The 18,124-nt window shown below is 36.3% G+C and overlaps 1 protein-coding gene across 16 annotated transcripts in view; it reads left to right on the forward strand.

Moving 5' to 3' along the window:
- ANKRD28 (ankyrin repeat domain 28) overlaps nucleotides 1–18,124 on the forward strand; it is a 192,388-nt gene that overhangs the window by 82,957 nt on the left and 91,307 nt on the right. For 15 of the 16 annotated variants that reach the window (XR_004058276.1, XM_030933529.1, XM_030933535.1 and 12 more), the window contains one exon: nucleotides 11,876–11,954. Coding sequence is in view for 9 of the 16 variants with exons in the window: in XM_030933529.1 (XP_030789389.1) it covers nucleotides 11,876–11,954 (79 nt within the window). In the remaining 7 variants the exon portion in view is untranslated. Of the gene's footprint in view, nucleotides 1–8,189; nucleotides 8,232–11,875; nucleotides 11,955–18,124 lie in introns of those variants that run through there. The other variant, XM_030933567.1, reaches the window with a different exon arrangement.

The raw sequence follows: 18,124 nt of genomic DNA on the forward strand, positions 1-18,124 counted from the left end.
TCCCATTCCAACTTGTCTTTTCAAAATTCTTTATGGTGTCATTAAACATGAGGTCTTTATTTTTTATGCCTTGTTTTTCAGTTTTTAAAAAATAGTTAATGCTTTTGATGTCTTGTTTCAGAAGTCTTTTCCTAACTTGAGTTGTAAAGATAATATTCCATATTTATATATGAGTGCTTTTAACATTTTGCTGTTTACATTTAGTTTTATAATATAGTTGCAGTTAAATTTTACATATAATGTGAGGTAGTGGTTTGGGTTTGGTTTTTGTTTTCATTCTTTTCCAAATAGGTACCACATTGTCCCAGCATAATTTAAATGCCCATATTTTGTTGGGTGGTTTTCTTATTTTTGAGTTTTAAGAGGTCTTTATATATTCTGAATTCAAGTTCTCTGTCAGATCTGTGATTTGCAAATATTTTCTCCCAATGCATGCTTTGTCTTTTTATCCTCTTAACTGTGTCTTTCTCAGTACAAGTAAAGTCTCATTTTGATGAAGTTTAATTCATTATCTTCATGGATTTTGCTTTTGGTATTGCATCTAAGAGCTCTTTACGCAACCCACGGTTTTCTCCTAAGTGTAGTAATTTTAGATTTGGGAAATTATTTGCTTTAGGTGTTAGGTATAGATGGAGGTTAGTTTTTTGTCATGTGGTTATCCAGGACCATTTGTTGAAAATACTATACATTGACTTGCCTTTGTGCTTTAGTCAAAAATCATTCATACTTGTGTGGGTTTATTTCTAGACATAAATTTTAGCTTTTTAATAGCTACAAGAAATCCCGTGAGGATTTTTATTGTGATTGCATTGAATCTATAGATCAAATTGAGGAAAACTGGCATTTTAGCAATAGTGAGTCTTCCAATTCATGTACATGGCATCTCTCATCATTTACTTAGGTGTTCTTTGATTTTTTGAGGGGTGTTTCGTAGTTTTCAGCATACAAATCTTGCAATTTTTTTTTTTCTTTTTTGACATGGAGTCTTATTCTGTTACCCAGGCAGGAGTGCAGTCTTGGCTCACTGCAACCTCCGTCTCCTGGGTTCAAGTAATTCTCCTGCCTCAGCCTCTCAAGTAGCTGGGATTACAGGTGCACACCACCACATGTAGCTAATTTTTGTAGTTTTAGTAGAGGCAGGGTTTCGCCATGTTGGCCAGGCTGGTCTTGAATTCTTAACCTCAGGTGATCTGCCCATCTTAGCCTCCCATAGTACTAGGATTTACAGGAGTGAGCCTCTGCATCTGGCCCAAATCTTGCAAATTTTTATTAGATTTATACTTAAGCATTTATTTTCCTTCTCATCTTTTGATGCTATTGTGATACCTTTTTTTAGTATAACTTTCACTTATTAATTGCTAGTAAGAAATATAGTTGGTTTTGTATATTGACCTTGCATTCAACAACTTTTCTAAACTTAGTCTAGGTATTTTTTTTTTTTTTTTTAGATTCCTTGGGATTTTCTTTATAAATAATATGCCATCTATGACTAAATGTACTTTTCTTTCTTTTTTCTCAATTGATAAGTTTTTTTGCTTTTCCTTATTTTACTGACAAGTACTTGAGTAGGAGCGGTGAGAGTAGACATTTTGGCCTCATTCCTATCTCAGAAAAAAAGCATTCACTCTCACCATTAAATTACCTGTCAGCTGTAGATTTTTGTAAATACGCTTTATTGGGTTAAGAAAATTCCCCTCTAAGTTTGCTGAGAGTTTTAAAAATTATAAGCTAACCGTGTGTGGTGGTGTGTGCCTGTAATCCCAGCTACTCAGGATGCCGAGACAGGAGAATTGCTTGAACCTGGAAGGTGGAGGTTGCAGTGAGCCGAGATCGTGCCACTGCACTCTAGCCTGGGCAACAGAGGGAGACTCTGTCTCAAAATAATTAATTAATTAATTAAAAAAGATCATGAGTAGATACTGGGTTTTGGTAAATGTGATGATTATATGACCTTTCTTTTTGTTAGTCTGCTAATATGTTGAATTTACACCATTTGGTTCTAGTTGAATGAGACTTGTGATCCCAGAATAAACCCCAGTTGGTCGTGATGTAGTACCCTTTTCATATATTGCTGAATGCAGTTTGCTGATATTTAGTTGAAGATATTTATGTCTGTGTTGATGGGGGATATTCATCTCTGTTTTGGTTTTTGTTTGTTTGTGTTTTGGTAATATCTTTGTCTGGTTTGGTATCAGGATAATGTTGGCTTCAACATCTTTTTATGTTTTGGGGATTTTATTGATAATCCCCTCTTAGTTTTGATACAGATTATTTTTTCCTTTGATCATTCTGACTAGAAGATTACTAATTATATTTATATTTTCGAAGAATCAGCTTTTGAGTTCACTAATATTCTGTTTTTGTTTTGTTTTCATCTTTATCATTTTCGTCCTGCTTTTTTTTGCTGGTTATTTTGCCCGTTTTTTCTAGTTTAAGTGAAAGCTTAAATTATTAAGACCTTTTCTGATACAAACATTTAATACATAAATTGCTCTCTATTGTTTTAACTTTATTCCCAAAATTTTAATGTGTTGTATTCATTTTCATTCCATTCAAAATATTTTTCTAATGTTCTTGGAGCCTTCCTCTTTACATGGGTTATTTAGAATTCGTTTTCTACATTTATTCTACTTTACTACTGAAATATTCTTTGAATCCCAAATACTTGGCACTTTTCAAATTGTCAGGTTATCTTTCTGTTATTTATTTCCAATTTAATTTTGTTATGGCCAAAGAACATACTTTGTATGATTTTGATTTATTTTAATGTGTTAAGGTTTGGTTTTGGCTCAGAATATGGTTTATCTTAATGTTTCAAGTGCTTTTGAAAATAAATATATCGTTTGGATGTTTGTCCCCTCCAAATCGCTTGTTGAAATGTGATCTTCAATCTTGGAGGTGGAGTCTAATGGGAAGTGTTTGGATCATGGGGGCAGATCCTTTATAAATGGATTGGTGCCTTCCCAGCAGTAAATGTGAGTTCTAGCTCTCCTTCATCCAACAGCTGGTTGTTTAAAGAGCTTGGCACCCACTCTTCTCTCTCTTGATACCTCTCTTCACCTTGTGACACCCCTCTTCACCTTGTGACACCCCTGCTTTCCGTTCACCTTCTGCCACCATTATAAGCTTCCTGAGGCCCTCACCAGAAGCAGATGCTGGTGCCATCCCTTTTTTTTTTTTTTTTTTTTGAGACAGTTTCGATCTGTCACCCAGGCTGGAGTGCAGTGGCAGGATCTTGGCTCACTGCAACCTCCACCTCCCGGGTTCAAGCGATTCTGCTGCCTCAGCCTCCTGAGTAGCTGGGATTACAGGTGCCCACCACCATGCCTGCCTGATTTTTGTATTTTTAGTAGAGATGGTGTTTCACCATGTTGGCCAGGCTGGTCTCCAACTCTTGTCCTCAGGTGATCCGCCCACCTGGGCTTCCCACAGTGCTGGGATTACAGGCACAAGCCACTGTGCCTGGCCTGGTGCCATGCTTCTTATACAGCCGGTAGAACCATAAGCCAAATAAACCTCTTTTCTTTGTAGATAACCCACCCTCAGATATTCCTTTGTAGCAATGCAGAGCAGACTGATACAATGTTCATCATTTTGTTGCATGCTATAAATTGTACAATAATTTTACAAAGTAAATAAAATGTTTTAAGTGCTTTATGCAATGGTTGCACATAATAAAAATCTTCAGGTTTACTCTCCTTTTCTAAGACACTCTCCGCATTCTACATAGTTACTACAGGAACTGCCATGTTAATCTTCCCCTACTTTCAGTTAATATAGAAGTAAGCATTAAATTTATGAGCACATTTGGTGAGCACCAAATTAATCCAGTCAAATATTCTTCTGGGAGATTGAATTAAGAGACTTCTCCTTGGGCTGCTGAAGTTCTAAGAGTAAATGTCAGGTGTTGTGATGGCTTATTCCCTACCATGAAAAAAAGTGTTCTGTGAAGGCAGAAAAATCTGCTCATGTGCGAAGAAGAAACGGAGACAAAAGACAGAGTCCTGAGTATTTCAAGTGTTTTATTTCATTTGTTCTTATGACTTAGCCACATGCCTGCCTTTCCTCAATTTTGGTTGTTCAGTGCTCAGTTCCAGTAGATGCTTCAGTGTCCTTCCTGTAAATCAATTTTGCCTAAACTGGTTTAAGTTAGATTTCTGTACCTAGTAATGCTATCTAATATATATACATGTATTCAATAATAGTAATTATTGAGGATGATAATAGAAATGTGGACTATTTGTAATTTTTCCTTAAAGTTACATTGCTCTGATAAATGCTAATGATTTTTCATATCATAATCTGAAACTTTAAGGTTCCACAGAGGTTTTCAAAGTATACCTTGGAGGAAAAGGACCATAGCATACATCTTAGAACTGGTTTTAACAGTTATTTTACAGTTGTCTGTCAGAGGTAGTTCTAAAATGTGCTTCATTCTCATACCCAAAATCAATATGGAAGTCTTCTACAACCTATAACACATTAGCATATCATTGAATCATGGCAGGTGTTGTCCACTAACATAATTTGTTAAATCCTTTCTAGTGCCTATAAGGTACATAACTTTAAGCCAGGTATTATGTGGACATAGACAGTTTGTTTTCTCTAGATACTTTTTACCAAATTATGAAGCCATGACATAAACTCAAAACTGAGTATTAACAAGAATGCCACCTTATATGGTACAGATAATAATGTTGTAATAGGAGTATAGGATGGATAAATCTCAGTGGACTGACATGGTCCTGAAGACTTTGTGAAAGAAATAGAAACTAAACTGGGCCTTGAAGAGTAGAGGGAATTCGGGTAGTGGAAAGACATTCTGGCCAGAGGGAATATGTGTACAGATGAAAATGTGCCATGTATTCTGTGTCTGTTATGGTTCCATCTATTGGTTAGTAGTTTTTGAATATCAGGTTAAGGAGGCAGAATGGAGGTGATTGGTGATGGTGACAACAGCCAGTAAAGGTGATTGAGCAGAGTCGTAAGTGAGATAGTGAAAGTGAAATTGCTTCCAAGTCTTATCTGCTAGCAGGTAAGCCAGTTGGATCTCCGATGTGGTCTGAGAATAAGATCCTGGAAGGGTGATAGTAAATTTAAAAATGACGTTAACTAAAAACACAATGTGAATATTCTCCCAAATAGCTGTAAGAGTACTAAGCATGACTTCTGTACCAGAGTAAGCCAGAATTATCTTGCTTGAAGCAGCTGTAGGTATTAACCAATATCTTACAGAGCTATATCCTTAAGACTGAGGTTCACCATGAGGCTTCCCTGAGTGTAGATCTCGAGGACAACAGGATAATCAAAACTTATTTTATAAAGGCACAAGAGAAGAGTGGATCTGATGAGTCCTAGCCAGGTCCACCTGAGTTCTGGGGACCATAACCTGAGCATTGATGATATGTAAATATTTATCAGGGAAGTTTTAGTCTGATAGCAATAGGAGTGGAAGCAAAAAGCATCATGATAGGGGCAAGAAAGAGAGCGACTATTAGGTGTAAATGGGAAAAATAGAGAAAGGACAGAAGAATACAAAGAAAACTGTGCTACTGTTGAGAAAAAAGTGAAGTCAGACTACAGAATGCTTTGAGGGAGAATGATTAAGTGGACTGTGATCAAGCTGGTAGAGGGAGGAATATTATAAATAGAGGCAGCATAATAGATTAACAGCATGCACCTCAGAGTTCAGCTATCTGTGCTTGAGTCTCATTCTGCCACTTCCTATGATCTTGAATGAGTTTCTTAAACTTTTCTGTTTTGATTTCCTTATCTGTAAAATAAGGAGATACAGTTGCATACTTAACCCTATTTGGTAAGTGCTTAAAGCAGTCCTAGCAGAAAGTAAGCACTAGGTAAGTGTTAATTGTTTTGTTTGCTGTTACCACTAGTCCTCCTAAGGAGTTATAGCTAGCGTACATGAACATTTTCAAGACCTGAACAAGGGCAGAATTACAGACCTGTATCATTGCTATAAAGGTTGTGGTTGAATCCAACCGAAGTGGATGAATTCTGAGTCACTTTTAAGTATTTTGCCTTGAACAAGTATTTGTCTTTCACTTTGTCATTTCTTTCTTTTCACTTCCCTGTTTTTCTTCTTTATATGTTTCCTCTTAGAGCTTGATCTTGAAATCTGTATTAAGGTAAAACTTCCGCTGAAAATGTACAAATGCAGTCTTAGTTCCAGATTTAATTTAAGGCACCTCATGGATCTAACCCTTTGCCTGTCCTGAGCTTGGCATCCCACCACAGATTCTTTTTCTCACAGCCTCCTTTATTCCTAAGTTATCTAAGCTTTCCTAGTGTTTTTTTTTTTTTTTTTTTTTTTTTTTAGCTTGCTTCTAGGGTTCATTGTAACATAACATATAAACTAAAGAATAATTCAGGGTGCTTCTGAATACTTTTTAAACACTTATTTTGAAGAAATTATAGACACACCAGAAATTGCAGATGGTACAGCACAGCCCCATGTTTCCATCATGATATTCCTTCAGTGGTCATAACTTTTAGTGCATTATCAAAACCAGGAAATTGATATTGGCACAATACAACTAACTAGACTACAGACCTTAATTTGATTTCAGCAGTTGTTGCAAGCACTCATTTGGGGGAGAGGGGTTGTGTGTGGTGTGTGGTAATTGTGGTGATGGCTTTGTGCATGAATCGGCATTTTGGCACATGTGTAACCACTAGCACATTCAAGATACAGAACCATTCCATCACCACAGAGAAATTCTCTCATGTTTCGACTACTTGTGTAGCACTTCAGTAATGCACTGGCTCAGCTCACGCCTATGACCCAATCCCAGAGTAATTAACAATCATTGGTCTCATTTAGGCCAGAACTTTTAATGTATTTCACCTTCTGTCTCTCAAGATAATTGCTATAAGAGCTAAAACTATTTTTTGTTTTTATTTGGGGAGAGTAAGCAATCACTTTTTGTTGTCCTAATCATATGTGTAAAATACCTTTCATAGCACCTATGTAAGCTGTAAGAAAAATGTATTTTCTTAAAGGTATATGATTGACAGTCTACTATAAAGACACATGCACATGTATGTTTATTGTAGCACTATTTACAATAGCAAAGACTTGGAAACAATGACAGACTGGATAAAGAAAATGTGGCATGTATACACCATGGAATACTATGCAGCCATAAAAAAGAATGAGTTCATGTCCTTTGCAGGGGCATGGCTGAAGTTGGAAGCCATCATTCTCAGCAAACTAACACAGGAACAGAAAACCAAACACTGCATGTTCTCACTCATAAGTGGGAGATGAACAATGAGAACACATGGACACCGGGAGGGGAACAGCACACACCAGAGCCTGTCACAGGGTGGGGGAGCAAGGGAAGGGAGAGCATTAGGACAAATACTTAATGCGTGCAGGGCTTAAAACCTAGATGATGGGTTGATAGGTGTGCAGCAAACCACCATGGCACATGTATACCTGTGTAACAAACCTGCATGTTCTGCACATGCATCCCAGAACTTAAAGTAAAATTTTAAAAAATGTATATAAAGTATATGATTGAATGAGTTCAAAAACTTCAGTTTGGTGTGTATTTAATAATTCTATTTGGGATTATTTTGGAATAATACATTGAGATGTAATGGCTTCTAAAGTAAACTGACTTAAGAAAAAAAATTTTAATGGGCACCTAGTACTTACAAAATGCCTGGTTATGGAAAATTATTTTTAGAATTTTTATTACGATGCTTCTCAGTTGATTGAATAAGTTATTTTTAATTTTTTCTGTTTTGTTTTTCTTTGTAAAACATGTACCTGTAGAAGACTACAAATAATGAAAAATAACTCTCTTACACACTCAAACCCTAGTCAACAAACTTATTTCCCCAGGGGTAAGATTACTGTATTCATTTTTTGAGTATGCTTCCAGAGATATTTCATACATATTCAAGCCTAAGTGTATGTAGAACCTTTTAACTATAGTGGTTCTGAACCTGCATTTTTCGTTTAATGCTGTGCTTTAGAGATTGTTCCATTGATAAGGAACACTGAGGTCTGCTTCTTATTTTACACTGGAAGCACAGTATTTCATTGTATGGATGTACAACTAAAAGACCTCTCATCTGATATATGGTAGTTGGGAATTCTAAAATGTGATCTCTGAGCATTTCAGTGTGACTGTGTATTTCCAGCCTTTTTTTTTTTTTTAAAGTTAGGCCAAGGCTTTTTCATTGGATGTGGAGTCCACTGACAGGTAGGTGTTCAGTGTTCTCTTCCTTGCTCAGACCATACTCAGAGTGCATTATCTATAACTTCCATTTAGACTTTCTGTAGCTGATGTGAGAAATTAGACCCTTAAGAAATAATCTTAGGGCAAAACCCCTGTTTTTACTGTTTACTGTTTGCCTTAGTGTTTCCAATTATCTCAGCCATACCCAATTCAATAGCACTTTCCTTTTTTCAGTAGTTTGCTTTTATTGATTCTTCAGTTGTGGTAACAAACACAGCTTACCCTTGATAAACATACCCCATGATGGGAGCAGAACTGTGTGGGCTTGTTAGTGGTAAACTACGAGTCAGAATATTTAATGTGCCATAGTCATCTATTAATTTTACTCAGGAAGCCAAGGATATTGGTTAATCATGTGAGTCAGTTAAATAAAGATTAAGAGTTTGTTTATGTTTTATAATTTTAGGTAACCATTTAGCAGACATTTAAGTTGTTTCTAGCATTTTGCCTCCTACGGTGATTCAATAAATATACTTAATCATTTATCTGGACACATGTAGGCCTTTTAAAAAAAAATCTTAAAATGGAATTACTGTGTCTAAGGGGATCATCACTTTTTAATTTTAATACATTTTGCTGAAAGAAATCTGAAATATTTTATTACCTAATTTTCAATGTTTAACTGTAGTAAAATATGATATATAAACTCTTTCTTTCAAAATTAGCCAGTTTTATTTCTCCCTTTTCTTCAAATTGATTTGCAGAGAGGAAAAACTGTGTTCATATGAATCATAAAACACATTAATGGGATTTGAGAGGCATTGAGTCATGGAATTCCAGACATCTCTCACACACAGATGACTCACTTTCTGTGTTGTTGTGCTATGTGTGTAGTGTATCTGGTGCAATAGATGTTTCTCAATTTCACTAAATCTGATCATATTTAAACACTCTTGGAAGTTTGCTGTGTTAATGAGTAACATTGAAAAGCCTAGGCAAAGTGTCCTTTCTTTAAAAAATGACTAAATTAGGACTCATCTTTGCATGTATTCTGTTACTATAGTGGTTTCACGTTAGTCCTTTCAACAATTGTTTGTTGAATAATTTCTGTGCAGAGCATTCTGTTTCCTGGGATGGTATATATTGGAATAAAAAACAAGGTCTTGTGGTAATTGTGGTGAGAGAAAGAACCCTTAGCTTATTGAACAATTTAACATTGGCACTATATCAGCCTCCCTTTACTGGAACACCTGTTACTATTTTAAGGACAAAAGCAATATTAAAATTATAGGGAGAAATGTTTGATGAGACCAGTCGTAATTATATGTTACACACATTCCCCCCCGCCCCCCCACCAGAGAAGATCTTGCTCTGTTGCTCAGGCTGGAGTGCAGTAGCATGGTCATAGCTCACAGTAGCCTCAAGCTCCTGGACTCAAGCCATCCTCCTACCTCAGCCTGCTGAGTAGCTAGGACTACAGGTGCATGCCACTAACCCAGCTAATTTATTTACTTATTTATTTTTTATAGATATGAGGTCTCACTGTGTTGCCTAGGCTGGTGTAGAACTCCTGGCCTCAAGTGATCCTCCCACCACAGCCTCCCAAATGTTAAGATACCTCTTTATGATAACGTCATATACTACAGCTAAGCCTTTTCTGGATTGCCTGTAGATATTTAATCCCTCTTTTCCCTAGCAAGCAGGTTTTTACTTTAGTTCTCAATGGCCCAACTATTTTTTCTTAAAGTAATTAAGGGATTCCTAAACAAGAAAGTTATTACAAAGTGAAGTATAATTTTTCGTTTGTTTAAATCTTGAAAACTGTAGTAGTAGTCTAATATGGTAAGAGGCCCCCCAAATACAGTACCTACTTTAAATAAGTTTATTTCTCTTAATAGCCTGAAAGTCAGTGGTCCAAGCTGGTAAGGCAACTCTTTTCTATAGGATTATTTATTCCAGATCTTGTTGCTTGACAGAATGCTAGTATATTGACCTACATTTGCATGGTCAAAGGGGCTCAGTTTCACATGTGCCTTCTAGCCTGTGGGAAGCGGGAAACAATTAGCCCCGTTCTAGAGTAGTTGTCCTTTTTTTTCTCTTGAGACAGAGTCTCGCTCCGTCGCCCAGGCTGGAGTGCAGTGGCGCGATCTCAGCTCACTGCAAGCTCCGCCTCCCGGGTTCACGCCATTCTCCTGCCTCAGCCTCCCGAGAAGTTGGGACTACAGGCGCCCGCCACCACGCCAGGCTAATTTTTTTTTTTTTTTTTTTTTTAGTAGAGACGGGGGTTTCACCATGTTAGCCAGGATGGTCTCGATCTCCTGACCTCATGATCCACCCGCCTTGGCCTCCCGAAGTGCTGGGACTACAGGCGTGAGCCACCGTGCCCGGCCTAGAGTAGTTGTCTTTTAAGTTGAAGATGACCTGGAAGTTGTGCCCGTTGTTAATTTCCACTCACATACCATTGGTCCACACTAAGCAACAACTTCAAGGGAGGCTCAGAATGTGTTCTCTCACTGGGTGGCTAAGTGACCAGCTAAAATTTTATTCCTGTGGACAAAAGGAAGAACGTAGTAGAAAACAACTAACAATCTGTCACAGAAGCCTTTATCAAAAATTAAGGATGTAAGTTTCAATACAAGTATTTCTGAATAGTTTTTTTTAAATGCAGCCAAGTCAGTAATAATACTCTGTTGTAACTTTAGATAGGGTATCTATGAATTAAAAATTCCTGAATGTGACATTACTCTGAAACCTTGCATCTTGAACTGGACAGCACTGTTGTTTTCTGGTAGGAGGTCCATGAAACATGCATTAGAGGTAGCTAGAGGAAGATTTGGATGAGTATGTATTTTTTATATTGAAACAAACATGAATATATTTTGGAAATGAAAGTAAAACTGGCAGGAATGTTAAGAAAAAACTTAAAATTCCTTTAAAGTATAATGTCAGATCCCCGGAAATATTTTCTCTTTTTGCCCCTGAGGGTACTCTTGTGGAAACATTTTGATAGGCAAATCTTTTAGTTTGTTAAGGTTTATTTTATTCAATTAGGTTAACAGTTCTAAACTGTAAAACTGCAGAAATATACTGATGAAAAGATTAGTATGAAGTAAAATTTTCCTATATATATCAGCAGCACAAGCATCTTTATTTAAAGAAAGTCTAAGAAGCTATTTCATTGTCATTTTAGGTTTTTATTTTTATTCTTTGCTGCACTTTATACCACTATTTTAAGGTCAAAAATTTTTTTTTAAGGCTTTTACCTTAGCAAGGAAATTCCCTGTGTTTTTGTTTGCTGTTTTCTTTATTTTTAATAGAGACAGGGTCCTGCTCTGTTACCCAGGCTGGAGTGCAGTGCTGCAGTCATGGCTCACTGCAGCCTCATTCACTTGCATGCCTGGCTAATTGTTAAAAAAATTTTGTAGAGACAAGGTCTTACTGTGTTGCCCAGGCTGGTCACATCCTTTTTTTTTTTTTTTTTTTTTTTTTTTTTTTTTTTTTTTTTTTTTTTTTTTTTTGGGACTTCCAGACTAGGCTAGAGTTATAAAAGTAATAAGCTGATAGTTAATAATGGCTGGGGGGGGGGGGTGGTTGTTGTGGTTATTTAAACTATTATTAAAATTAACCTTATTTTAAAACGTATTTCCTACCTTTCCTTATTATCACAGGACAATGAAAAGCGAACCCCATTGCACGCTGCAGCTTACCTTGGAGATGCAGAAATCATTGAACTTCTTATTTTATCTGGTATGGTAACCTCTGAGTAATAAGAACATATTATGTATATTTTTGTTATTCTTAATGTTTCTCAGTCATAATTGACTATTTACTGCATGACCTGGTTGTTCATATTTGTTTTATCAGCTGAAGCTTATTTTTGTATTCATTCTGTAAATACTGATCACATAGCTTTTTCTGGGTGCTTAGAGTACATTAAAGAACAAAACAAAGATTGCTGCCCTCTTGTAGCTTACACTCTGATAAGGAAAACAAGCAATAAATACAAGTGAATTTTATAGTATATTAAATGATAAGTGCTTTGAAAAAATGAAAAGGTAGATCAGGATAATCAAGGTGGGATAAGCATTGTATGTAAGGGTTTTTTTGGGTTTTGTTTGTTTGTTTTTGTTTTTTGAGATGGAGTCTCGCTCTGTTGCCAGGCTGGAGTGTAGTGGCACGATCTCAGCTCACTACAACCTCCAACTCCCTGGTTCAAGTGATTAGCCTGCCTCAGCCTCCCAAGTAGCTGAGATTACAGGCACGCGCCTCCATACCCAGCTAATTTTTGTATTTTTAGTAGAGACGGGGTTTCACCTTGTTGGCTAGGATGGTCTCTATCTCCTGACCTTGTCATCTGCTCGCCTCGGCCTCCCAAAGTGCTGGGATTACAGGAGTGAGCCGCCATGCCCAGCCTATATAGGGTATTATATGGAGCAGTTATAGTAGGCCTCGTTGAGCACAGAATTATAGGAGATGGTTGCAATTCTCCTAGGTGCAGGTAATGGTGGTTTACACCAAATACAATGGTGGAGATGGTAAGAAATAGTCTGATAGTAGATATATTTTGAAGACAATGCCAGCAAGATTTCTGTGTTTAAATAACTTTTATTTAACCCTACTTGAGGGCCTGTAAAATACTTTTAGTCAATTACACTCCTTTATTATTTTTTCTAAACCATTTAAGTCTTTACAATATGAAGTAATACTAGAACTGTCTGTGATAGAATAGCTTCTATTGTGGTCAGACTACCTACAGTCCCAAAAAAAGCAAGCAGACAGAGTTTAGAAATACTCTTGTTATAGTCAGATGATTGTAATGATATTTATTGGCAAAGGATATGTGTCATTAATTTGAGCTAGTGTTGCCAAATTACGTACATACATGCATAATGAAATTGAATAAGTAGTAGTAGTCCTTTGATAGTTTGTGGAAAGGAGGGCTCAGAGGGTGAAATTTTGTGTGAAGATTTCATTAAATAATAACCCAGAGTTTTGCCATTACAAATTCATAAAAATTTAAGAATCCATCTGATTTTTAAAAAATACCTTATTTCTATAACAGATTTCATGATCATCTAAAATTAAATATGGTTAAACGTGGTCCTGGCTAATATTTTGTTAGTTTCTTTATGAATAATTTCACTACTGATGTACTTCCCTGAAGATGCCTGTTCGTTATTAATTTTCAGCTAAAATTTACTCAAGGAAGGAACTGAGGAGGTTGAAAAAAATTATTTCTTTTAATAATATAAATTAATGGAACACAAGTTTATGGAATTTTCTACACAAATATCATCTAAGAAACAGGTTAGGACTTTGCATAAGAAGTCTACTGCTGCATTTTTTATTTTAACACAGAATTCTGATAATTTTTGTTTTGTCATAAAGACTATTTTATATGATTCCACATGGAGGGTTTGTTTTTTGTTTGTTTGTTTGTTTTCATTTTTTATTTTTACACCTAGGAGAAACTTTTCAAATGCTCAAAGTTGACGTAATCCCTTCCTTTTAAAAGTAAATGTTTGCAACAAGTATTTTTAGTTACTTGTAAAAGATTGACTTCCTGGTTTCTGTAAGTATGATAGTCAAATGAGTCTTACCATGAGCATGACAGTATATAGATGTCAGCTTTGAAATAAGCATTTGAAAGAATGCTTAGTTTCTTCTGAATAATCCAAGTACAAATCATGTATAAAAATAACCATGGTACTTGTATAAAAAGCTATTTGAACTTACCTTTGAAAGAATACTTTTTTTTCTTTGAGACAGAGGCTCGCTGAGTCGCCCAGGCTGGAGTGCAGTGGCACGATCTCAGCTCACTGCAACCTCCCAGGTTCAAGAGATTCTCCTGCCTCAGCCTCCCGAGTAGCTGGGACTACAGGTGTGCGCCACCAGGCCCAGCTAATTTTTGTATTTTTAGTAGAGATGGGATTTCACCATGTTGGCCAGACTGGTGTCGACCTCGTGACCTCAGGTGATCCACCTACCTCGGCCTCCCAAAGTGCTGGGATTACAGGCATGAGCCACTGCACCCGGCCCAGGAGAGATTTTGAAATCTGAACCAGAAATCTGATCAGGAAGAAATTTTGGTTGGTGGATATTTCTTCAGTTCGTTCATGTTATATCCATTTTAAATTCCTATTAACTCTTTAAATTAAAAGTTGATTAGGACAGTTTTATAGAAGATATACTACACATTTTAGAAGTCAAGTATAAGCTAACCAATGAATTCTTAGTTTTATATTGGAAATAGATTTCAAGAATAGCAGGGTAGTAAAAGACTAATTGTATCCAAATTTTAGTTCAGAATAAGTATCAGAAGAATAGTCTTCAGACAATATATAGTATATAGACTTCACAGTTTCTGTATAGATGCTCCAGGAGTTCTGGGTAAATTTGGTTTGAATGCCATGGTTGCTGAGGCCCAAGTTAAACTGACTGATATCCATAACCCTAATTTTAAATTCTGGATTCATCAAACAGCCTTTTAATGAATTATGATATGTTGAGTTATAAATTAGAATTGAAATAGATATTTGATCTGATCAATTATTTAGGTAAAGATGAGAAAAAAATACATGAAGAGAAATATAGGCAACAAAATTAGGCTAATTTGTTCACGGTAATGAAAATTTAGTGTAGGTGTTTATACTTCATGTTAATTACCAACACCACATTGTAATAGCAGGTAGGTATAATCTTAAAGAAGTAAATTAAGCAATATGAAATAATGCTTCTTTGTATAAAATTCTTGTAATATTGCATTATATAAAAGTCATATGCTTTCATAAGAACATACAATAGAGTCAGTTACTGTAATTTTGTATTTTAAAAACTACTTCGATATCCATAGCAGGAGCTCTATATTCTCTAACGTAAAAAAAATACAAAGATTGAGATTATTTTACAGAGTCATTTCCTTCTGTGTTCATATTTCAGGTTTTTATTATGTCTGACTTGTGATAAAAAATTAGAAAATAAGGACATTTATATTTTTTCCAGTTTGTTTCATTCTTTTGTGTTGCCTTGGCCCTCTAAGTGATGTGGAAAACCAATGAAGAGTTCTGTTTGGAGTGGAATAACATGCTCTGACTTCTGTTTTTAAAGATTCATTCTCTGGCTTTGGCTTCAAATTCTTGACCATTTTAAGTCATGTTTATCCTACTTTTTGTTATTTCTAGGTTTTTGTCTTTAATAGTTTTCCTTTTTTCCCCCAAACTCAGCTAGCTCTCGTAGTCTCTTTACATTGTCTTATCTCTTCTTTCTTGTAACTTTTCTTTGAGGTCTCCTCTTCAGAACTTAAATTCAGTGAAGTTGAGAATATAGAGTAGCTCATGAATTCGTCCTCTTATTTTCTGGGATGGTTTTTTCCAACTGTATTTCTCCTAGTTTACTCTACTTTATATATTTTTGTCCTAGTCCTGTGCTGGATGCTTTCAGATTCTTACCTATCTTTGAGGAATATGCCTCTTTGCAGAACAGAAAGGAAGGGGCAAAAAGTGAGCATCTGTTAGGTTTGTTTCTTCAAATAACTCTCAAACCAAATTTTAAGTTCAGGAGTACATGCGCAGGTGTGTTATATAGATAAACTTATGTGGGTTTGTTGTACAGAAGATTTCATCATCCATATATTAAGCCTAGTTCCCATCAATGATTTTTTCCTGAACCCTCTTTCCTCTCATCATCCACCCTCTGATAGGCCCCGATGTGTGTTGTGTTCCTCTGTGTGTCCGTATGTTCTCATCATTTAGTTTCCTTTTTTTGTTGATGTACCACAGGTAGTTGGGCTGGCTCAGCAGCTTCTTAGATCAGTGGTTTCTTAGGTAGTAATCTGCTGGTGATTGGCTGTTACTCTCCCTCATCTCCAGCTGGGTGAAAAATTATTAAAGATGCCTTCTTGGTCTCTTGTTCAGCGCTGCTGCCCCACTTTGTTCTTATGCAGTGTGAGGTTAAGAGTTCTCTAGGGGATTTTCCTGTGAATTACCCAGACAGCTCTAGATCATCTGAAAGATTTTTAGGGATTTTAGGGCACAGCAGAGAGAAAGGAACAAATGAGACACACATGCAAACATGACTTTTTAGAGGACTTGGTAACCTTCCCAAGATCTGAAGAAGCTTCACTTAACTCAGTGTCCTACCATTTGATACATATTTCACTGTTATTGATAGAAATAATTCATAGTTTGATTTGTGGTTGTAACTGTTTCCTTACTGTATTGAACATGATATCTCTTCCCCTTCTCTTTTATATTTTGGTGACTTGCTCTAAAGTAAAACTACTCACTTTCTTTAACTTGCAGTCCAGAATTAAATTCTTTGAAAACCAAATATTTGTGCGTGATACAACTCTTAAGATTTGTGGATGAGGTATAATTTTTGGCATGGTACTTGTAATCAAGCAAGTGAATACATCCATAGAATCTATGGTAATACTAGAGTCCACTGGAATTAATGTTATAGTTGTTATGGAATGGGGTGAAATAATAGCAACAGTGAGTGCTTATTACATTTTAAATACTGTTAAATTTAGTCATTTCATTAATCTCATTTTATCCTAAATTTGTGAAGGTATTATTATAAGGAAACTAAGGCAATTTAGCTTTTAAACTTTCAAAGTTTTGTGCTAGTAAAAGCTAGAGCCAGAATTCAGATCCAGGCAATTTGACTACAGAATCTGTGTTCTTAATCCTGCCATAATCAGAATCTTCCTCTTTTCCTCCCACCACAATGCCCACCCTCCTCCCCCGACCACCTATTTAGCTTTTAGTAAATTTGCATGTGAAGTCACTTTTATTGAAGAACTTTTAAAGACTATTTTCTGGCCACTGAGGTATAGATATTTTGTTTGGGAGCTTATTCACTTAATGCTTGCATTCAACACTATATGGTTAGCAGTACCTCAGACCTCAGACTGCCTGTAGTATGTGTTAAGTCCTTAAATGACTGCATTGTGGAAGGCATTTGTCAAAAATTCATTCGGTTGGCCTTTTATAAAAAATACTCTCCTTAATAGAAAACACCATTCTGATGTTTCTGGCATTAAGAATGAAACCTGAAGTATGTGTCTCTTCTTTTTACTTCAGTGCTGGTGCATTAGTTTGCTGAGGCTGCTGTAATAAAGTACTCCAAACTGGGTGGCTTAAACAGCAGAAATTTATTTAGTCAAAGTTCTGGAGGCTACAAGTCTGAGATCAAGGTGCTGTCAGGATTGGTTCCTTTGGAAGGCTGTGAGGGAAGGATCTCTTCAGGGTATCTCTCTCTGGCTTGTAAAATGGCTGTTTTCTCCCTTTATTTTCGCTCTGTCCATGTCTGTTTCCAGATTTTTTCTTGTAAGGACACCAGTCATACTGTATTAGGGCCCACCCTAATGATCTCATTTTAATTACCTCTGTAAAGATTCTATCTCCAATTAAAGTCATATTCTGAGTTGCCAGGGGTTAGGAGTTGAACAAACCCACAATAGCTGGTATCCACAACACTCTTAAAAAATACAGTGCAGCAGCTATCTTTTTCAGCATTGTAGTTGGAAAAGTGGAAATGTCATTGGTTTTTGCTCATTCTACTCTGAGCCTGAAAACAGAATCTGAACCTTTTGCCACTGCACTGTTAGACAGCCAAAGAAAAGCGTTATTTCCACTTTGGGAAGAGGAGGGATAAAAGTACTTGGCTTCTGGCCCAGCTCACTGGTTATGGACTATCTCCTCTGTGGTTTAGGAGCAGAGAAGAAAACAATTCTCCGCAAATAGAAGTTTTGGAAAATGATTTGTGAGACTATTTATAATTTTTACAAACATGTATGAAGTTAGCAGTAACTTTAATAGTACCTACTATCAAGTTCTTAGCCTAGATCAGAGGTTGGCTAACGTTTTCTCTAAAGGGCCAGATGCTATTTACAGGCCATACAGACTCTCACAACT

This window comes from Rhinopithecus roxellana, chromosome 1 (assembly GCF_007565055.1).
Source record: "Rhinopithecus roxellana isolate Shanxi Qingling chromosome 1, ASM756505v1, whole genome shotgun sequence".
Taxonomy (NCBI): Eukaryota; Metazoa; Chordata; class Mammalia; order Primates; family Cercopithecidae; genus Rhinopithecus; species Rhinopithecus roxellana.